The 19,496-nt window shown below is 35.2% G+C and overlaps 2 protein-coding genes across 7 annotated transcripts in view; both read left to right on the top strand.

The window, feature by feature from the left end:
- The first annotated feature begins 2 nt into the window (after nucleotides 1-2).
- pit (probable ATP-dependent RNA helicase pitchoune) lies at nucleotides 3-7,089 on the top strand. 4 transcript variants are annotated; one of them, XR_004580757.2, is made up of 12 exons: nucleotides 4-317; nucleotides 402-506; nucleotides 592-732; nucleotides 815-1,075; nucleotides 1,139-1,453; nucleotides 1,538-1,839; nucleotides 2,199-2,351; nucleotides 2,426-2,596; nucleotides 3,375-3,552; nucleotides 3,708-3,801; nucleotides 4,773-5,573; nucleotides 5,739-7,089. XR_004580757.2 is itself a non-coding variant. In XM_034318654.2 (11 exons), exons 1-11 carry the CDS (start codon nucleotides 221-223, stop codon nucleotides 4,398-4,400), a joined length of 1,929 nt encoding a protein of 642 aa, XP_034174545.2. In that variant the 5' UTR covers nucleotides 3-220; the 3' UTR covers nucleotides 4,401-4,598. The 4 variants fall into 4 exon arrangements, 3 of the variants coding, with proteins under 3 accessions (XP_034174545.2, XP_034174546.2, XP_076544989.1); XM_034318654.2 differs by lacking the exons at nucleotides 4,773-5,573; nucleotides 5,739-7,089 and adding an exon at nucleotides 4,289-4,598 and having other exon boundaries at nucleotides 3-317; XM_034318655.2 differs by having other exon boundaries at nucleotides 4,773-7,089.
- The window catches only part of how (protein held out wings), a 26,795-nt gene continuing 14,208 nt past the window's right edge, over nucleotides 6,910-19,496 (top strand). Inside the window, exons 1-4 of one of the 3 annotated variants that reach the window (XM_034318657.2) lie at nucleotides 6,910-7,875; nucleotides 17,929-18,062; nucleotides 18,191-18,307; nucleotides 19,345-19,485. In XM_034318657.2, the coding sequence (XP_034174548.1) occupies nucleotides 7,749-7,875; nucleotides 17,929-18,062; nucleotides 18,191-18,307; nucleotides 19,345-19,485 (519 nt within the window). In that variant the 5' untranslated portion in view covers nucleotides 6,910-7,748. Of the gene's footprint in view, nucleotides 7,876-8,652; nucleotides 8,973-17,928; nucleotides 18,063-18,190; nucleotides 18,308-19,344; nucleotides 19,486-19,496 lie in introns of those variants that run through there. The other 2 variants (XM_034318659.2, XM_034318658.2) reach the window with 2 other exon arrangements.

Genomic DNA, 19,496 nt, shown 5'->3' with positions numbered 1-19,496 from the left:
TAGATTCGACTATGGGAAAGAATCTCCCATAAGTTCGTCGAGGTCGAACTCTGATTTCCGCGTCGGTAACTGTTGATAATACAGCCCACGTTTACTCATCGGTGCATAAGGTTAAGTTAACCTAGTTCACAGAGGTTTTTGAACGATTCACCACGTGTGTAAAACAATGTATTAGAGAAATTGTTAATTTTTTTCGAATATTTACGTCTATTGTATAAAAATGTCGGTACCTGATAAAGTTTTGATGCGAAAAATTAAGAAGAGGGAAAAGAAGAAGCTGCAAGTATTAAAAGAACGAGAACAACAAATACAGAATGGTAAATATAAAATTATCATATAAATTGCTTGTGTTATATTTTATTTTGTTATAAAATTATTAAGTTTAATTAATAATTCGAAAGGCGAAGCTGCACTTGATTCAGAAAATAATATCGAGGAAAATAGAATGGAAACTTCAAACGGATTAAAAAGGCATATTACCGAAGATGGAAATGGAGTAGTAAAAAGTAAGTTATAGTAACAGTTCTCTTACGTTCACAAATTATAGTTCACTTTTTATACAATATATAATATAATTATATTATATTATAGAAAAGAAAAAGAAAATAAAGAATGAAAAGAGGTTAGAAATGGAAGAGGATGATGTTAATACTGGCGTTAAATCAAGTAATGCTTATACTAGTGAGAACGATGAACCAAAAGAAGATAACAGTGATAAAGCCACCACAGATTGTAAGTACAATATTAGACTTATTATATACTTTTTTTTAAATCATTGAACGTGTATATTTAATTGATAAATTTTATTTTCTAGTACCTGGCTCTACGATAGGTTTAGAAGTAACAAAAGATACGAGTTTCGAAACGCTAAAAGAATCAGTATGCGAAAATACTCTAAAAGCGATCGAAGATATGGGTTTTAAGAACATGACAGAAATCCAAGCGAAGTCTATTCCACCGCTGTTAGAAGGCAGAGATTTGGTTGGCGCTGCCAAAACTGGATCCGGAAAAACTTTGGCGTTTTTAATTCCAGCAGTGGAATTAATTTATAAATTGAAGTTTATGCCTCGTAACGGTAAATAATTTATGCGAATAAAATGTCTCTGATACGAGTAACGTACCACGTTGTTTTTTCTAGGCACTGGCTGTATTATTATATCTCCAACCCGAGAATTATCTATGCAAACGTTTGGAGTTTTAAAAGAATTGATGAAATATCATCACCATACATACGGTTTACTAATGGGTGGTGCTAGTAGACAGACGGAAGCCCAGAAACTTTCAAAAGGAATTAATATCGTGGTAGCTACACCCGGTAGATTATTGGATCATCTCCAAAATACAGCAGACTTCTTGTATAAAAATCTTCAGTGTCTCATTATTGACGAGGCTGATCGTATATTAGATATTGGTTTCGAAGAAGAACTTAAGCAAATTATTAATATTTTACCAAGTTAGTATATTTTCTCTGATAGAAACCTATTAGTATTGAATGGTTGATAAGAAAATTATGATGCCACAATGTGACATGTTGCAGAAAAAAGACAAACAATGTTATTCAGTGCAACTCAAACTAAGAGAACCGAGATGCTGACAACTTTAGCTTTGAAGAAGGAACCAGTTTACGTCGGAGTTGATGACCATCATGAAAAAGCGACGGTAGAAGGATTAGAACAAGGTTACGTAGTTTGTCCTAGCGAGAAAAGATTCCTACTTCTGTTTACGTTCTTAAAGAAGAATAGGAAGAAAAAAGTGATGGTTTTCTTCAGTTCTTGTATGTCAGTAAAATACCATCACGAACTTTTAAATTACATCGATTTACCAGTATTAAGTATACATGTAAGATTATATATATTTATATTTCCTCGCATGTACAGTACCGAGCATAGTAAGCCTCCCCAGGCAAAATAGCGATGCCCTCCTTTTATAAGCTTCCTCTTCCTCAGGCTCTTGCTCCTTTTCATATACGTTCCCGAATAAAATGACGATGTAGAGGTGAGGGAGGACCCTATATGTAGATCTATGGGTCCCCACCACCTGCGCATAAACATTTACACGAGAAAATTTGATTTTATATCTATTTTAATAACGCCATTTTTTCCTAAGGAAGACTACTCGATACTGTACAAGAAATATTCATATTGGTGTTAAGGCGACAATTTTACAATTTCCAATGATATATTTTAATTGAATTATAGGGAAAGCAAAAACAAACTAAAAGAACAACAACATTCTTCCAATTTTGCAATGCCACTTCCGGCATACTTCTCTGTACCGATGTAGCTGCACGTGGACTTGATATACCAGCCGTTGACTGGATTGTACAATATGATCCACCGGATGATCCAAAGGTAAATTACAAGTAATGTATTAATATTAAGAGATATTTTTAACCAAGAATTTAATTTAATTAATACGATTTTAGGAATATATTCATCGTGTCGGTAGAACAGCGCGCGGAGAAGGTAGCAGTGGCCATGCGTTATTAATTTTAAGACCAGAAGAACTTGGATTTCTTCGTTACCTTAAACAAGCTAGAGTACCAGTTAACGAATTTGACTTTTCTTGGAATAAGATTGCTGATATTCAGTTGCAAGTAAGTGATATAATTTTCTTTCCCCGTTAGACCTTTTCTTTTATTTTTAACGATTTTTTATTTTTATTTGTTTATTTTCCCCGTTAGACTTGTGCACAGTTAAAATAGATTTAACAAGGTAAATATAAAAATAAACCTGTCGGATTAGAATACATAAATATTTTAAATTCTGACTTATAATTGTCGAGTATTGTATGCTCGAAAAAATGTAAAGTATTTGAAAGTTTCAAATTTAAAACTTTAAGTCGAACTTGGTCCAATTCGTGACAAAGCTGTTAATGTATCCAGTTTCTTCTTGAGTGACAATTTTTTGCTGATGGCGTATTTTCGGTATAGCCCGTGCAAAACTGCAATGTTATTTCTATATCCTGATCACGTGATGTGGAACGCTCCATGTATGATCTATTTTTAGCCATTTAACTGCCACTTTCTACGGAATTGAACAAGTCAAAAAGACAGATCTCGAGATTTTAAAAACAAAGATCCAGTTGCTGATTTCATTCTTTAAAATCATTCAAAAGCATGAAAAATAGAAATATTTAATTTGTATATTTTTTATGCAATAACCGATATGAAATATAAGAAATATCTATTGAAAAATATGTACATTGTAGTTTCTGTCAGTATCAAGCATATTAATAACAATAGCAAAATAGCAGTTATCATTATTCGTTATTATTTCTAAAGGAAGCTAACATCTTTCTTCTAGCAGATATTAGAGCAGATACTACAAGTTCTACATTTCAAGAAATTAATTATCGTGTATCGTCTGTTTTAGCTTGAAAAGTTAATTTCGAAGAATTACTTTTTAAATATGTCGGCGAAGGAGGCATTCAAAGCATACGTAAGAGCATATGATTCTCATCATTTGAAACAAATTTTCGATATCGAAACATTAGATCTAATAAAGGTTGCGAAATCTTTCGGATTTTTGGTACCACCAGCTGTGGATTTGAGTATCCTTTTTTAAATTATACTTGAGGATACACGGATATCGTATGGAAATGAAAAATATTTTATTTACTGTTTGCATAAATTTTATTAATCTTTTATTTAAATTCATTTATAGTGCGAAAGTTATTATATTCCTTAACATAATTTCGTATTATAGAAGTAGGCGTAAGTAAAAACTCAAGACCTCGAAAAAAATTAGGTGGAGGAGGTTATGGATATCTGAAGAGCGGGAACAATCCAAATTCAGAGAGGCAAGTACACCGTAGCAAAACCTTCCGGCAAGTAAATAAACGTGAAAAAGACGGTCGACAATTTTCCAGATAACCGTCTTTGAAAATATCTAATAAATTCATTTTTTGAATTTTTTTATCTCGTTATTTTATTATTAATTTTAATACTGAAAAAATAGAATATTTTAAATAGCCACTGTATTATATAAAATATATCATTTAGAGAAAGATGTTCACAAAAATTGTAAGCAAGATACATATGTGTTTACATTCTTTTCCGCACTAAAATTGAATCAGATAGTTAAAATTCAATTGAAAAGTAATCTGTAAATTGTTTCATTCAATATATATGTCTTTTATGATTGAAATTTAAGAAACATCTGAATATCGATATTTTGAAGATTCTGTACGTGAAAGAGAAACTAGAAAGTATATCCATTGATTGTGGCTTGAAACGACACAAGAGAAATACTTAATAATATGTGACACCCACGCAATTTCTCAGCAGGACCATGTATGGTACATGTTGTATGACGTCAGTGCTACTTTACATTAACCAATATACGTGTGTAGGCGCGTTGGATGTGGCGCAAAAGGTAACACTCGTGGGAGAACGTTAAGGCGACAGCCTTCGATAATCGATTGTTTGTCTTCTAACAACGTCTTGATAGGTTACCATAGGTAACTTGAACTTCCGATAAGCGAAATTTCAGCGTACATGATTACATTATACTTCTACAATGTTGACTAACAAGAAAGGTTAACTAAGTGGTTCATCCCGATCGTAACAAAGGCCTTGTAAATGAAACGTATAGAGTATAGATTCGCTCTTGTAATAAATACTATATGCGATATCAATTACATTCTACAGTTACTTTTTGATACAATAATACATAATTAACCCTTGAACAACGAAGCCTGGGTTAATCGTGACCGAAATTTACAAAATATGTACAAGAATGTTAACCTAAACTTAAATTATTTTTTGAAAGGGCTGTCTCCATGATCCGCCATCCGGGAGTTGAAGCTGCTCCACTACCTTGAATGAAATGAAAAGTTTGACTGAAGGAAATCGAATGACGAAAAGATAAATGGCATTGGAATGGAGTATTATAATTCGATCGGCGTTCGGAAAAGTATATTTGTTTTAGAAAAAGCGAAGAGGCTGCGGTGCGCGGTTTAAATCCATGACTAGTTAAACGAAATATCGGGTAGTAGTGCGCGCACCGCACCTGCTTGACCGTGAACGCACCAATAATCGAAGGTTAAGCTATCTTTTATTACAATCTCATTCGTTATAAATGCTTGACGGCATCACCGAATTTTTCTCTGCTTATTCAGAAGAAAGCAAACCCACGCAGGTTATTGGATGTGATGCAGTGTATCGCTCATGGCTCATGCCTGATGAGGCGTGAAAGCAAACCCGAATCACCCTTGTGTGGCCGAGTTCGGACTAATTCTGTCCCTATTTACTTACTATAGATAGGAACACAGACTAGTCTATTGCCCGACTCGACTGTACGACCTCGCCCTTGCGGACACACGCGACACCCACTATCTACTCCCAAGCGAGAACCATGTCCCAAGAACCGTCGTCAATGGAAACAAACATACATATGTGCGTTGTAAAGCGATTGCTTGTTCGGTTACGTGAGAGCGATCGCGGGAGAACAGCTTCACCCCCGGGAGCTGCCACGTCCACATGAAGCAACAGGGGTGGCGCACCCCCACTGTGTATATGTATATTCGCTGCTACACGCGTTTCAAACGTGTTTCATCTAAACGGATTATAGGTATTAAAAGTTAACTAAAATAACTTGATATCGTTTATCAAAATTATACTAATTAAAAAAAGAGGTTATCTTTAAAAAATCCCATTATATTTATTCGTTAAACGCAAATAATAAAAGACATCTAAGTACTTCCATGAAAGTCAATTTAACGAATGTATTTAATAGATACAAGGTTGCAATTACGTGCACTTCATAAAAGTTCGATCGCGAGATATTTTTTGCAACATATCGATCGATGCCTAGTTCCAATCTCTGATGCGAAATTCTACATGATTGCGAAATGAAAGTAGGCAGGACCATTAATTATGCATTCTAAAGTATACTGCTTCGAGATTATAATGCAACCGAACACATTGATACATTGTAACCGGATAATTGGAAGGGCATTGAATTAAAAAACGAATAAAATATTCAAATTACAAAATTTATTCAAAATTAAAGTTTCTTAGTAACAAAATATTTTCTGATGAGTTGTATTATCATATATTATTAATGTCGTATATACGTTGGTTGTAATGTAACTAAATCCCTGTTGCATATTTAAACGATAGAAATAGAAATTTACGAAATATAATTTGAAGAACATCCGTGTGTAACGTTTGTTAAATTTTAATACATCGTATACATGGTATTTAATTTCTTTGTTTACAAAATCTACCTTTAGCCGACTTTAAAATATCGAGTTAACGTTGAGATCTAAATTTAGTTTCCGGTTTATTTAAAGCATCGCATTCATTTCCGTTGACGGTTAGTTATTAAATTTATTAAATTTCAGAAAATTATATACGAATCATAGTATGCGCAAATACATAGAAGGTAAAGTTAAAAAATGAAATAAAATGGAAGAAAGGATAAAGAATTCTCGTTGTTACAAATACGTGTTTTTTCTTTTTTGCGACGAACTTGTAATTAATCGGATAAAAGTGAATAAGCATATTGTTTATGACTAGGGCAACGTTCTCGAATATTATAGTTTCTTGAACAATAGTAAAATATTGAAGAAAATTCGATATTTCCTGTTAATAAAAAGAGTTGTACGAAACGATTGATCGATTCATAGATCGAGTAAATCTCAGGGCACCATGGTAAACGATCGCGTCCCTGAATTATTCAACTTGTATACGCGGCGATGGTATGGCGCGTACCTCAATACTCGCGCGTACGGAGAGGCCGTATATGGTAGTGGGCGGTAGCAGCGCGCCGATACACAGAACGCAAGAACGATGCGCGGAAGACAGATGCGCAAGTCGTGCACTGCGCATGCGCTCGAACTCCGGAATCTATAGGTATCTTGACGCGGCACATGCACGGATGGAGCAGTAGAACCGAGAATTTTGTAGTGCGTGTTTGTTTTTAATTTCGTGATCTACAATTTAACTTTTTAACCTTAAACAGAGTACAACTCCCAAGAAAGACTACGCTATCTTTCTCTCTTTTTCTCTCTCTTTTCGTGTCTCTGTACCACACGGTTGTTCAATTCTTCCGTCTTTTCCTTCTTGCATCTCTTTTCCCTTTTTCTCCTATCCTTCTTTTTCTTTCTTTCCCTCTTTCCCTTCCTCCTCCTCCTTCTCCTTCTCTTCCTCCACCTCCTCCACAAACCTCCACCGCCTTCTTGTTTCCCTTTCACCTCTCTCCGCTCTCCACGTTCTTTCTCGATCTGTCTATCCTTTCGGTTTTTCTGTTTCTCTCGCTCCTACGTTCGCTCCCCCTTCTCCTCATCCTCCTTTTCCTTCGCACCTCCTCCTTCTCCTTGCACATAGTATACCGACTTCGCTATTTCTAAAAACGTAACGCAATCGTGGCGACGTATGCGAGGAGCGCGCCAGAGAAACCACGAGCGAGGAGGCGCGACGTACGAAACGCGAGTTGTATTAATTACCAGAAAATAAATCGTGCGGGAAACAATCGGCAAAGCAAAAAGTGATATTACAGTGAGATATAACGGAAAGATCTATGTTAACGTTGTGCAAAACCGAACGTGAAAAGACTGCTATCGTTTTAGATCTTAATCGCAACATCGTCTGTCTCTTACTCGTTTACGTTTAACGTTCACTCTTTCTTCCGTCTCCCTCTCTTTGCAATATCTTTCTCTTTTATTTTATTTTTTTTCTCTCTCTTTTGTACATTTATTTTCTATTTTCGCGTGACCGCCATAGGAGTAATCAAGTAATTGCGATGTGTGATAATACTAACACAACGACGCAAAGTATAGCGGACTATCTGTCACAGTTACTAAAAGATAGAAAGCAGTTAGCTGCTTTCCCTAATGTCTTCATACATGTAGAGCGCCTACTAGACGAAGGTAAGCAACCATTAATCCACTAATATCTTCTATACCTTGTTCGGTAATGCATCATTTCATTCGCGACACGCCTTACTTTGGTTCGCATGATTAACGCCCACAGCGATTTATACTTTGAGTTTGATCCAAGCACGTTCCACATGCTCGTGATACTTTTACCACGGTTCTCGATGCCTTACGGTATACGCGTCAACGTAAGCCCAAAGAGAAAACGAGAAAATGAGAAAATAAGATAATGAAAATGAAAAAGAAATATGTTCAGTCAACGCCTGAAAATGCTAACTCGTGTCAAAGAGAGACCGGTTCTCGTTCCTCCGTAGTTTGCCATAATCGGCAACGAACTGCCTCGCAAACATCGTATCTAGATCGTGTGTCACGTGTTACGCGTCCCGGTGTCTGTTCGTCGTGTCTTCGAGCCAGCCGTTCACTTTATTTTTTCCAATTTTCTACATCGGACCGAGAAGAAAAGGAAATTAGCTTACTGAACGTAAGTCGAACAGAATAAAATTACAAATATCATGCGACTCGCGATTCCTGCGATCTGAACGTAATTCGATGTAGACTGTGCCGGGGCCAGCCCAGTTCGGCTCCGAATCATCGCATACCAGAGAGGAAACAAGATATGAAACGAAAGCGTGGGAGGGGGGATTGTCAGTGAAAATGAAGTGAACCAAGTGTGTTGAGAACAGTGACCGAGAAAACCAGAAAGCTTGTGATACATGTAGCAAACTCGTGTTCATCGTGTACGTTTTATATTCTTGTGACTTGGACTTATCTCCTTGGTACAAATTCAATGAATTGTTGGTGGAGACAGTTGTGAGATATTCTCGTGGTCGTATACGCAACGGTATTCGTAGATACCGATCGAGCATCGCTCGCAATACGATTTATGTATGATTATAATCGATGACCGATCGTCCGTGATCGATTATAATCGATAACCGTGGTCCATGGTTGATTATCGTAAAAATCGATTAATACACCCCCTCGAAAGTTTGTAAAATCAGTGACACACGCGTACATGAGTATTATCTGTATTTGGTTATTGGAGAACGAGGAAACTGGAGTTGACGATTCAAAAGTTAGAGAAAGTCGTGGTATGTACTTACTTACTCGGTTACAGTGAAATGCTGAAAGTTATCGATTTACGAATTAATCGCAGAGTTTTTATATTTTCAATTGATATTACCACACGTATTGCGTTCGATAACTTAACTTCTGAATTTTTATGCACGTGTTATGGATTTTTTAATCACAATGGATAACCTAAAATCTCAATAATTCGATACATCCCTATTGAAACTCAATTTTATATTTCTTCACGATACACGTATCGTATAGTATCTCTATTTTAATTTAAAAAAGCGATTGTAATTTTCAAAATTAGATGTTGGATTATTTCGGTACGTGTCGTAACGCGGTTGGATATTTAATCTTGCATTTAAACGGATCGAGCGCGCAACATCTAATGCTCAAGAAATCATGAACCTATTTTTCCATCGCGAACCACTACTTAAGATTATGCTCGACACAAGCGCCTATGTATAGAGCTGGGAAGGACAAATACCATAGAAACAGCGTGTTGTCATCGCGTGAAAATAAATTGATTTTCATATTTATTATCCATCCTTTTTTTTCTTCTTTTAAATCAAGTAGCTTAACCTTTCGTTGATAAAAGTAGAACCTTATGTCTGTGATTTTAATTTGTATGCTTCTTACATAAATGTACATTTTTTTTATGGTAATCGAGAGTTGTTAAAACGTGACTACTTTTGAAGGGGTGTACTTGCGTGTATACAGTTCGTTTTCCTGTTAAAGCATGATCCGTTTAAAAAAATTATCAAAATTTTTATTTTAACAATTGGTTTTTCAATAACATGTAGGTTTTATAAATAGTTTTGAACAATCAGATTAAAGTTTTCTTTTTTTTTCTTTGTTAATTTATATAAAAATAACATTGTTTAAAATGCATATATGTACATATGTGCATTCGAGTCGTCTATACTGTTTCACAGGAAATGTGTCAAATGGCGTTTACGACAAGAACCGGTTTCACGAAAGCTCTCGGACTTGTTGCATTCCTGCGAATATAGTCCTGTTGATGCAAAGAAATTTATTTATTTAATCTTTATATTAATTCTGCTGTTAAATATTTAAACTGAGTTGATTCAAGTTAATGTACATACGAATATACATATTTATAAAAAAGAAACTATGTTTCTATAATATGTATATTATATTATTCGCATAAATCGGTGTTCTTGTAAAAATTCTTGTAACGTTTGTCAGCAACTTGAAGAGCGATTTTTTGGAAAGATATCTATAACGCTTATGATAGTATAGACAGTATAGTAATCTCTGTAGCACTTTTTTATATCTTCGGATATTTAATCTGTCCTTTTAATAAGAATTAACATTCTGATTGCCACGTTGATGTTGAAAATTGTATTAAGTATTTTTATTTGAACAAATCTTATTTGTTATTTTCATAATATTTAATTCAGTAGCGCAACTGAGAAGGGGATCTGAAGGGTTAATTGACCCCTATTAAGAAATTGAAACCTTTTTTTCTCCTAATAAATAGCGAAATATTCTTTAAAACCTCAGAAATTGTTGTGAGAAATAAACAGAAATGAAAAAAAATTTGTTTGACCCCTCTATCTGACAGTTATGATTGCGCCATTAATTTAATTGCATCTATCATCCATGATTCCAAGTATTTCATACAAGTATTTCTAATTAGCTAAATAGAAGAATTTTTGATAATATGGATTACTAAGAAAATCAAATGATGTGGCAGTCAAAGTGTTAAAATATATGAATTATACATATGTAAATTCAAAACCCAAAATTTGAAAATTTCAAAACTGGAGACTCAAAATTTGGAATTTTCAAAACTGAAAGCTCACAATTTGGAAATTTCAAAATTCGAAGCTCAAACTAAAAATTTCAGAATTTAGAACGTACAGCTCAAAATTCGAAAATTTCAAAATTTAAATTTCCTAGTTAAAAAAGATGTTACATAAAACTTTCCATAGTAAGCATATTTAGGGTAGTAGTGAAACCTTTTTTCCCTAGAAGACCATTTTCCCTAGGGAAGCTTACCGTACATATCTGTCTGTGTAAATGGATAAGAAAAGTAGATATACTTGAATGCGAATCCAGTGGAATAAGGAAAAGTAAAAATGGGTAAATAGTATGACCCAGAGCTAGATCTTGTAGACAATATTGTTGATCGTGGTGCATCGTTTACGTTGGCTCAAGCGTATTGCAATCGTGTCCGAAAGATCTATTTCGAACACGACGTAGCAAGTTTTCTCGGTGACCTAGTGGCGCGAATAGAACTCGTTGTCAAGCGCGTCCTTTCGAAACTGTCTAGCGAAAACTTGGACACACACGAGGTCTAGTTTTCTTCTGCTACTAGGTCGTTGTGCTTAATTGTTTCAAGTGGAATACGTATGAAATCATACGAGTTATGAAACGACGAATATATCCCTAGCTGAAGATTCAGCTTATTATAATGCATAGTATAAAACAACGGTAGTCGGTTCAATTTCATTTGCATGGTTCTCTTCTAATCATTTTACCGTGGTATAATTTTCTTCTCGCTATTGACCTAATCTGCTTACAATCATCCGCAAGATTACACACTGCAATTATCGTAACATCATAATGAGATAAATAGGGTGCCCCATTTTCTATTAATGAAATATTTGATGAAAAACGAATTTAGATCTCTGCAAACACATTATCGATGAAAATATTAATTTTGATTGTTTGCGTCTTTATAGGTTGCAAGGACATAGGGCAAAAGTCGAGATTATTGAAAATATTTCATTGGAGACAGATAACCGCACAATCTATTCTAGTAAAACTATAACACAACACGGATATTTTATACTCGTAATTTATTGTAAAATTTGATGATAAATTTAGTTCATTTAATTTTGAAAATATTTAAGCGCTGGGCCCAGGGCAAGTGCCTCGTTGCCCGGTGCCACTAGAGGCGCCCCTGCTTACGATGTAACGATTAGATCGCATGTTCTTTGGGACAATAAAACGTGTAGAAATCGCGTTTGAAAATATATCTGAACAATTCTAAATCAACAAGTTGGTCGTTCTGAATACATAACTTTAACCGAAATACGTAGATGCACGTATTCGATGCATAAACATCGCGACACGTTACGGTTTGTTGGTCGGTTTCCAAACTTCAATCATGACAATATATACGAGTATTAAAAATATCTGGTACACATGTAAGTGACGCTCTTAAAAATTATGTATCTATTGTCAAGTGAGAGAGATAGGTAGATAGGAATGAATGGTATAAATCAATCAAGTCCCAATTTTAATATAACTTTGTATCTTATATTACTTTCATTTTCTAAATTTTACGTTGTTCCTTTAAAAATTATTTTTCTAATATATGAAACTCTTTAGTTAAAAAATTATCCATTTAACTTTCGATTAATATCCCTGTATATATTTTGTAAATTATCGTTGTTTCCTTTCGATATTTTGTCGTTACGTTGGCCGATCGGCAGCGATCGCAGCCTGAGAATCCTTGTCTTCGAGTCTGTTATTTCGCTTTGGCGTAGCGGTGTTTCTGTAAACATCGAGCAAGTATCAGGGCGACAGTGGCAATAGCGGCAGCAGTGGCGACAAAGGCGGTAGCGGCCGCATTCCTTCTTTCCTCTTTGTTCCTCTTCGTTTCTGTTCCTTTTAGTGGTCGATCGAAGAGGTTATCCATACCCGTTAACAATCGTCCAGTATCGTAAGTACGTCGGCTTACGGAAGTACTCGTTAAAACGTAATCTTCATTTAATACGTTAATCTTTGATTAACGCCTGGTAATGTCTGTCCATATCGTAAGATCTCTTAGCCACTCCAACTTTTACGGAATAACGGTAATTTGAAGTTGAATCAATTCTACCTGATTCGATAGGTAAATCGTAATCTAAAGTGTCCCGAGTGTCAGCACGCGCTTAGTGTCAACAATACATAAGATCACACACACTCGATAACAATTTTTCGTTATCTCGATAAGCTTACGATAAGGAACATTGTCTTGAGTCGAGCATGAAATCACGGTTTGCGATGGGATACATGCGTTCGAACCGAGTAACGTGAAGATTTTTTAAATATTTTGTTAAACAAGAGACGAAGAGGATGCAAACACAATGCTGTTTTATATTCTTACCAAGTACAAATCACGCGTAACGTACTGTATTTTTAATTAATTAGAAACAGATTATATCCTTTCTTTAAGTTGCTATTTCCTGATACAGCTATCTGCTTTTATGCACGCAACGGTGTTACTCTTAATTTATCCGAATTCTTTGGAAGAGTGGTCACGCTAGCAAAGACGTTTCTCTCTCTTGCTAAATAAGGAAATGCCTACGCGCTCCCGCTTTTGCGGTGTTCGTCGTGGTCGTGGTCGTGGTCGTGGTCGTGGTCGCTATCGTAATTTTCGTGTGTACATATGTGTATATATAGAGCTGCAAGCCACTATGTATACGCGCATACCTATGTAAAAGGTATCCTGTAAGTTCACCATATATAGCTTCCTCATCTATCCCTGAATGCTGATTGGCATACGCATCTATACATTTGCACACGGATATTAATTAGTATCAACGACAATATATCAATTAATTTTATTTGATAATTTTTACACTTTATATGGGGATAGAGATTTACATAGCAGAGTCTGGGTCACTCCTGATCCAAACTTATAAAAAATTAAATGTATATTTTCTAAACAAGAGAGTTTTATATAAGAGTGACTCTCTCCATGATCCGCCGTCCGAGGGTTCAGGAATACCTATTCAGTTACGCTTGAATATTGGAGGTTATATATGTGTTCCTAGTACCGTTTTTTAAAGCAAAGGGGCTTCCCTCTTTTACAAGAAAAATTTAAATTGATTTATGAAAGGTTGAAGTAAAAGGAAAATTGGAAACCCTTAGGATGGCCCTTGAGAATTCACCGAGGCCGATGACCGGATTGACCTGCAGTTAACTTCATGCCGCATGGCATCCACCAACGGGCTCGTGCCACTTCTGCTTCGTTCCATTCTCGTCATTCTCCGTCTCTTTCTATCTCCGTTCTTTTACTCGCACGTATCTTTGCTCGTGGTTTGTTCGCTCGTGCAAATTTACTCTTCAACCCTGTTGCTGTCTCCGCGTACAACTTTGGTGTTCTTGGATGCTTTGAAATAAGCGCTTCTCGGCTGTCATTTTCGACGCACATGGAGATCTCGTTTAATTTTTCCTCTTTCTCAGACTCTGATTTTTCTCTTCGTCTACCACCATGATATTCTTTCTCAAGCATTTTTTTTTTCTTTTTTTGTACTCCCTCCCTGCGCTATCACGCTTCTCCATCCTCCCTCGTCTCCGGCATCTCATCCCACCTCCATTGAATTCGACTCTCTTACGTTAAGCTTCGAAAAGTAGGTAGGGTGAAAGGAATTCTCTGCCATCTCCGTTTCCAACCTGCACTCTTCCCTCTTCTCATCGTCACTCTTTCTTCTTGCCTTGAGTCGGCCGTGCACTAACACACGTACCTTCAGGTCATTATACCAAACCGTACTCGTATACCTCGTACCCGGCCTTAGTCGGTCAGCTTTACCTTAAGATGAAACAGGTTCAGCATTTATGGTTGTAACTTTGGAATACCAGTGGAATTTTATCAGCATCCTACCCATTATTTTTACTTTACGCCTTTTCGACGATTTTCTGTCAACGAATTATAATACATTAATATGTATAACACAGGCGCGTGGATATCGTAATTTCGTTATGTCTTTTATTTATCGTACGTTAATAATTGTGTTTATGAATTTTCAAGTTGTTCCAATGAAAATTCTCCATTTGCAATTTCAAGGCAAAATATATTCTGCTACTTTGCGTTGCAACAAAATCCATTTTTCTTTCGAATCTCGAATCTTCGGCCAAGTCTGACAATACACAGATAGAGCGTCTTCAGAGATACTGCTATCTATGAAGCGTATAAATATTTGTGTAGACTACATGCTTTTATTGCTTGAATACGTTACTTGTAACATAAAAAGTTTGTTTTTCATTGAAAATGTTAGTCACTTATGTGTGGGCGCGCGCTCGCACGTGCGCATGCGCCTACTCGTGCGCATGCGCCTAGTCGTGCGCACGCGCCTGCGCCTAACCTTAGAGCTACAGACCCATAAATGTGAGAAACAGGAAAAATATCATATTTGTTTATGATTGTAACTTTTTTCTTTTCATTTTTTATCTGAAACAATTAACAGGTAATTATGTTTCTACGTAGATAGATATTATGCGTTTCACATTTTTACACTTTTACATGATCTGTGTAACGTTAGCCTTATGCCAAAACGAAAAAATAGTAAATGTTTGTGGTATTTTAGGGTTTTATTTAGTGTCTAATGCATTATGTTTGCGCAACTGTATAAGAAACGTTAAGAATCACACCTTACACATTATTGGTAGAAAATTTCTTGGCTACGAATTTATAAATATATCCTTCTGACTCACTGTGTGAAAATAAGTTGTAAATTGCTTAAGAGACTTGGCCACCGAGACACAAGTCCGATACACGCGATACCAAGTTTCAAATTGGAATTTGAAACCAGATTATTATTTATTTTTATATCGTATACATTACCTATAACAGATACTTCATGATCGTCATTTCTCCAATCGCTAAACGGCAAAACTAAGTCAAAGCAACATAATTAATACACCGTAACAAGTATAGTCGGTCAAGTATTGCGAGTCAAGTATGATTATTTTTAGATTCGTGTCACGCCCTCGCTAATACGTTCTCAAATAAAATACGTATCCCTTAATAACTTCAGGATTTCTTTCATACTGTTTGAAACTACTATTTTAGTATTTGCAACAGTCATGTTGATAAACGTTTAAAAAAATCCCCTTCGATCCACTTATCTGGAATATTTAATATAATCTGCAAAGCATCCGGAAATTTTGCATTATGCTTTTTCTTATATAAGTAGTTTCACATATTTCTCCTATAAAATATAACAGTATTGCAAAATTAATTGCAATATTTTTGCATTTTTTTTCCACAAATTTAATTAACAAAGGGTAAATAAGTTTCGTAAGTTAATCGCGACGCAACGCGATCTTCTTATTCTTCTTGAAGCATTTGATCTGTGTCACGGATCGTAGCTGGGTGATTACAACATCGATGATGTCATAGACGCTGCACCTATACCACTACCAACATTGATCCACCATCGTAACCTACGCTTAGGTAGATTTTTATTCTCACACGTAATGAACGTTTTTACGTCGTGTATCTGGTTGCTAGCTTCGAATTTCATTCCATCTTCTCTTCCTTTCTTGTCGTTTAGAAATGTATTTTCCAATAAATTGTTCGTTCGTTTCATAAGAAACTCTGTGTTCCCTTGGAAGAAGAAAAATGATACAAAACGCATATATTATATTATTTAGCAGCGCTATTATTAATTTAACAGCGCCGGGAGTTGGGAGTTTGCGGGGGGCTACAACTCTGGGCCCACTTTGCAGGGGGCGTCGTTACAAATTTTCCAAATATTGCACAAAATTTTACTATTGCCCTTTATAATTTTATTTAGAATAAATTTTAATTCTTGAATCAAGGGGGCCCTTGAAAGTTCGACAGCCCCGGCTCCCAGAAATTTTAATTCGTTCCTGCAATTTTTTAGAATTTTCAGAAAATTAGCGTGTTTTAATTGTGAAATAGAATATCAAGCATTTTTACGAATCATTCGTAGGCAGAAACGATTAACCGCAATTTTTTAATTTTTTTTAATTTTAATATTAAACCACGTTTGACCGATGCTCAAACATTCTTATTTTATATTGTTTTTTAATGTTATTCGATTTTACAAATGAGCGGTTCATACATGGAGTATGGTTAGGAATGAGATTTCTGAAGATGAGGTGCAATTGGTTGCACAATGTGACTCATAATGTGAGTCAGATGAGTAGAATAAATTTTGCTGACATACCTGGATATTGTATATCAAACAGTGTGTTCAAATGATTATTCTTGTTATCGTATCGATTAAACGCTATCCTTGATCAATTTGTTTTACTATTATTCGATTTAGGTGTACCCCGTGTGTAAATAACTGTATCAAAATCGTTTTCTTAATCGTTTCATTAATTTCATATTTTACATTTTTTGTTGCTTTCTATTCGTTAGAACATTGTTCGTTTGGGGATTATTTAATGCGGATAAAATATCAAAACTATGACAAAGAAGTTTGAAAGGAAACGAGGAAGGTAATGAAACTGAGAATATAATGCATCTGATGTCATCCGTAATGAGCAATGTTACTAAAAGTAGATACGATGCTCCGTTCTTATTGCTTACCCGTTTCATCTACCTTCCCTCTTCATTCATGCTTTCATGTTCGCAGATATGAGATCCGTATTGTATTATACACCGTACGTATGTTATGTAGATACATTGCTGGTAGATACAACATTACGTATATACAGAACTGAGTATGGTAGGCTTTACTAGAGGAAATGGTGTTCTAGGAGAAAAATGTCCTATTTACCTGTAAATGTTTGTTAGGAAAAATTTTATTTAATATATGTTTTTTAACTTGAAAATTCAAATTTTTGCGAATCTTTCATTCGAGTATCCGAAGCCACGTGTCTCAAAACTCGTGCCACTGACCAACTTTTCTACATTTTGTCAATCGCTTAACTCAACCTACATTTTCTGCACACGTCGAAAGTTTCTTTCCCCCGGAAACGTTCGCGAAAACATTCAACAGAGGATTTCGTTTTTAGTTCAGAAGTCCGATGTTTATCTGTTCCATTATTCGAGATAAAATTCCCACGAAAAAAAATAGCGATTACTTAAAGAAGAAATTATACGCGCATTTTAATTACGGTCCTTTTTGCTGCTTTTAACGGAAACGTAGCACGTAGTATCGCACATATACCTTTTTATATTTATTTACGCGTATGTTACAAAATATTCATATTTAAGTAAAAGGTGCAGCTATTTTTTAATGGTATCTTTTGTTGTAGAAATCGCAAAAGTGCGGGCGAGTCTTTTCCAAATCAGTGGTGTTAAGAAAGAACCACTGATTTTACCAGAACCAGAGGGTAAAATCATCACGCTGACGGAGAAAGTTTATGTACCGGTTAAAGAACATCCAGACGTAAGTTTTACCTTTAGCTTTCTTATTAGTATATTTATACGTTGTTATATTACGACTTATGCTTGCAAATCAATGGTATAAGTATAAAAAAAAGGTATATACAAATTCTTGAAACGTTTTTGTTACAGTTTAATTTTGTTGGAAGAATTCTTGGGCCACGTGGAATGACAGCCAAACAACTAGAACAAGAAACAGGATGCAAAATAATGGTTAGGGGGAAAGGTTCTATGAGGGACAAAAAAAAGGTAAATTTATTCGCTAACAAATTATTTTCCGTTAACAATTTTTAATGACATTAAAAATATTAGATTAATACTTATCTACAGTATCGAGTAAAGTAAACTTCCCTAGCGAAAATGGCGATATAGGGAAATAAGAAATCTCAGAATCTTAATTTTGATAATATTAATGTTAAAAATGATTTAGAAGCTAAATAATATAATTTTTAATTATTAAACGTTATAAAATATAGTATAAAATTAAGAAATATCAGAAATGTAATAAATATCGATTCAAATTCTCCCGCGTAAACGTAAGTGGTTGGAGGCCACAGAGCTATATATACGGGGCCTTCCTCCCTACATTGTCAGTCTCTCCTCGGCCACGTACTGGGTGGGGCGGGAGTCCGGAAGCTTGGCAGTTCGCCATTTTCCTTGGGAAAACCTATCATGCCCCCTACTGTACATGTTTAATTGACTTATCTAGATAATATATGATTAGTATCATTATTTTCACTACCATTAATAAATGTGTAAAAAAATGAAATGTATCAACAAATTTCAAATACCGTTTATAAAACATTGAACGATAATATTGATTTACTCGTTCGATCTACAAGTAATGTATTCCTCTTTTCAAGCTGCGTTTGATGAATGAGAGAAAATCTTATCGTAAGTACGAGTATAAAAATAAATACTTGTTACGTGTACTCAAAATTTCTTTCGATCTTCCACGCATTTATGGCTATAATAATCTCTCTATATACATATGTACTTTTATGTATTCCCCAACGTTTAGGGGTTTAAAGTAATACAAATGTATAACGCGTAGGTGTATACATGTGTATTAAATAAATGTGGAAATAGGTATAACTGAAGTATTACGATATCAAGTTGTTTGCTCAGAAAGTTTATTATTTAAATGTTACGTATAGTTATCCAAAATAGAATACGTATCGGTATTCGCGTAACTGCAGTATAATACGTTTGTACAGTAAGATTGCATTAGAAGTGGTAGATTACGATTATAATAGAAGGCTTATCAAAACTGACCGGTTCGATAGGAGGAGCTAAACCGAGGGAAACCAAACTGGGAACATCTGACGGATGAACTGCATGTTTTACTAACAGTCGAAGATACAGAAAATCGTGCCACTTTGAAGCTTGCCAGAGCCGTCGAAGAAGTGAAGAAACTTCTTGTTCCCGTGGTGAGAGA

This window comes from Osmia lignaria, chromosome 6, assembly GCF_051020975.1.
Source record: "Osmia lignaria lignaria isolate PbOS001 chromosome 6, iyOsmLign1, whole genome shotgun sequence".
Taxonomy (NCBI): domain Eukaryota; kingdom Metazoa; phylum Arthropoda; class Insecta; order Hymenoptera; family Megachilidae; genus Osmia; species Osmia lignaria.
Note: the sequence above shows the minus strand (reverse complement) of the source record. Positions and strands in the feature narration are given on the sequence as shown.

What these genes read in the sequence shown, in the direction of transcription:
- pit (XM_034318654.2), top strand. Translation starts at nt 221, where the DNA reads ATGTCGGTACCTGATAAAGTTTTGATGCGAAAAATTAAGAAGAGGGAA. An exon ending in AATTATTAATATTTTACCAA is followed by an intron (nt 1,454 to 1,537) that starts GTTAGTATATTT and finishes GACATGTTGCAG; the next exon opens with AAAAAAGACAAACAATGTTA. An exon ending in ATCCACCGGATGATCCAAAG is followed by an intron (nt 2,352 to 2,425) that starts GTAAATTACAAG and finishes ATACGATTTTAG; the next exon opens with GAATATATTCATCGTGTCGG.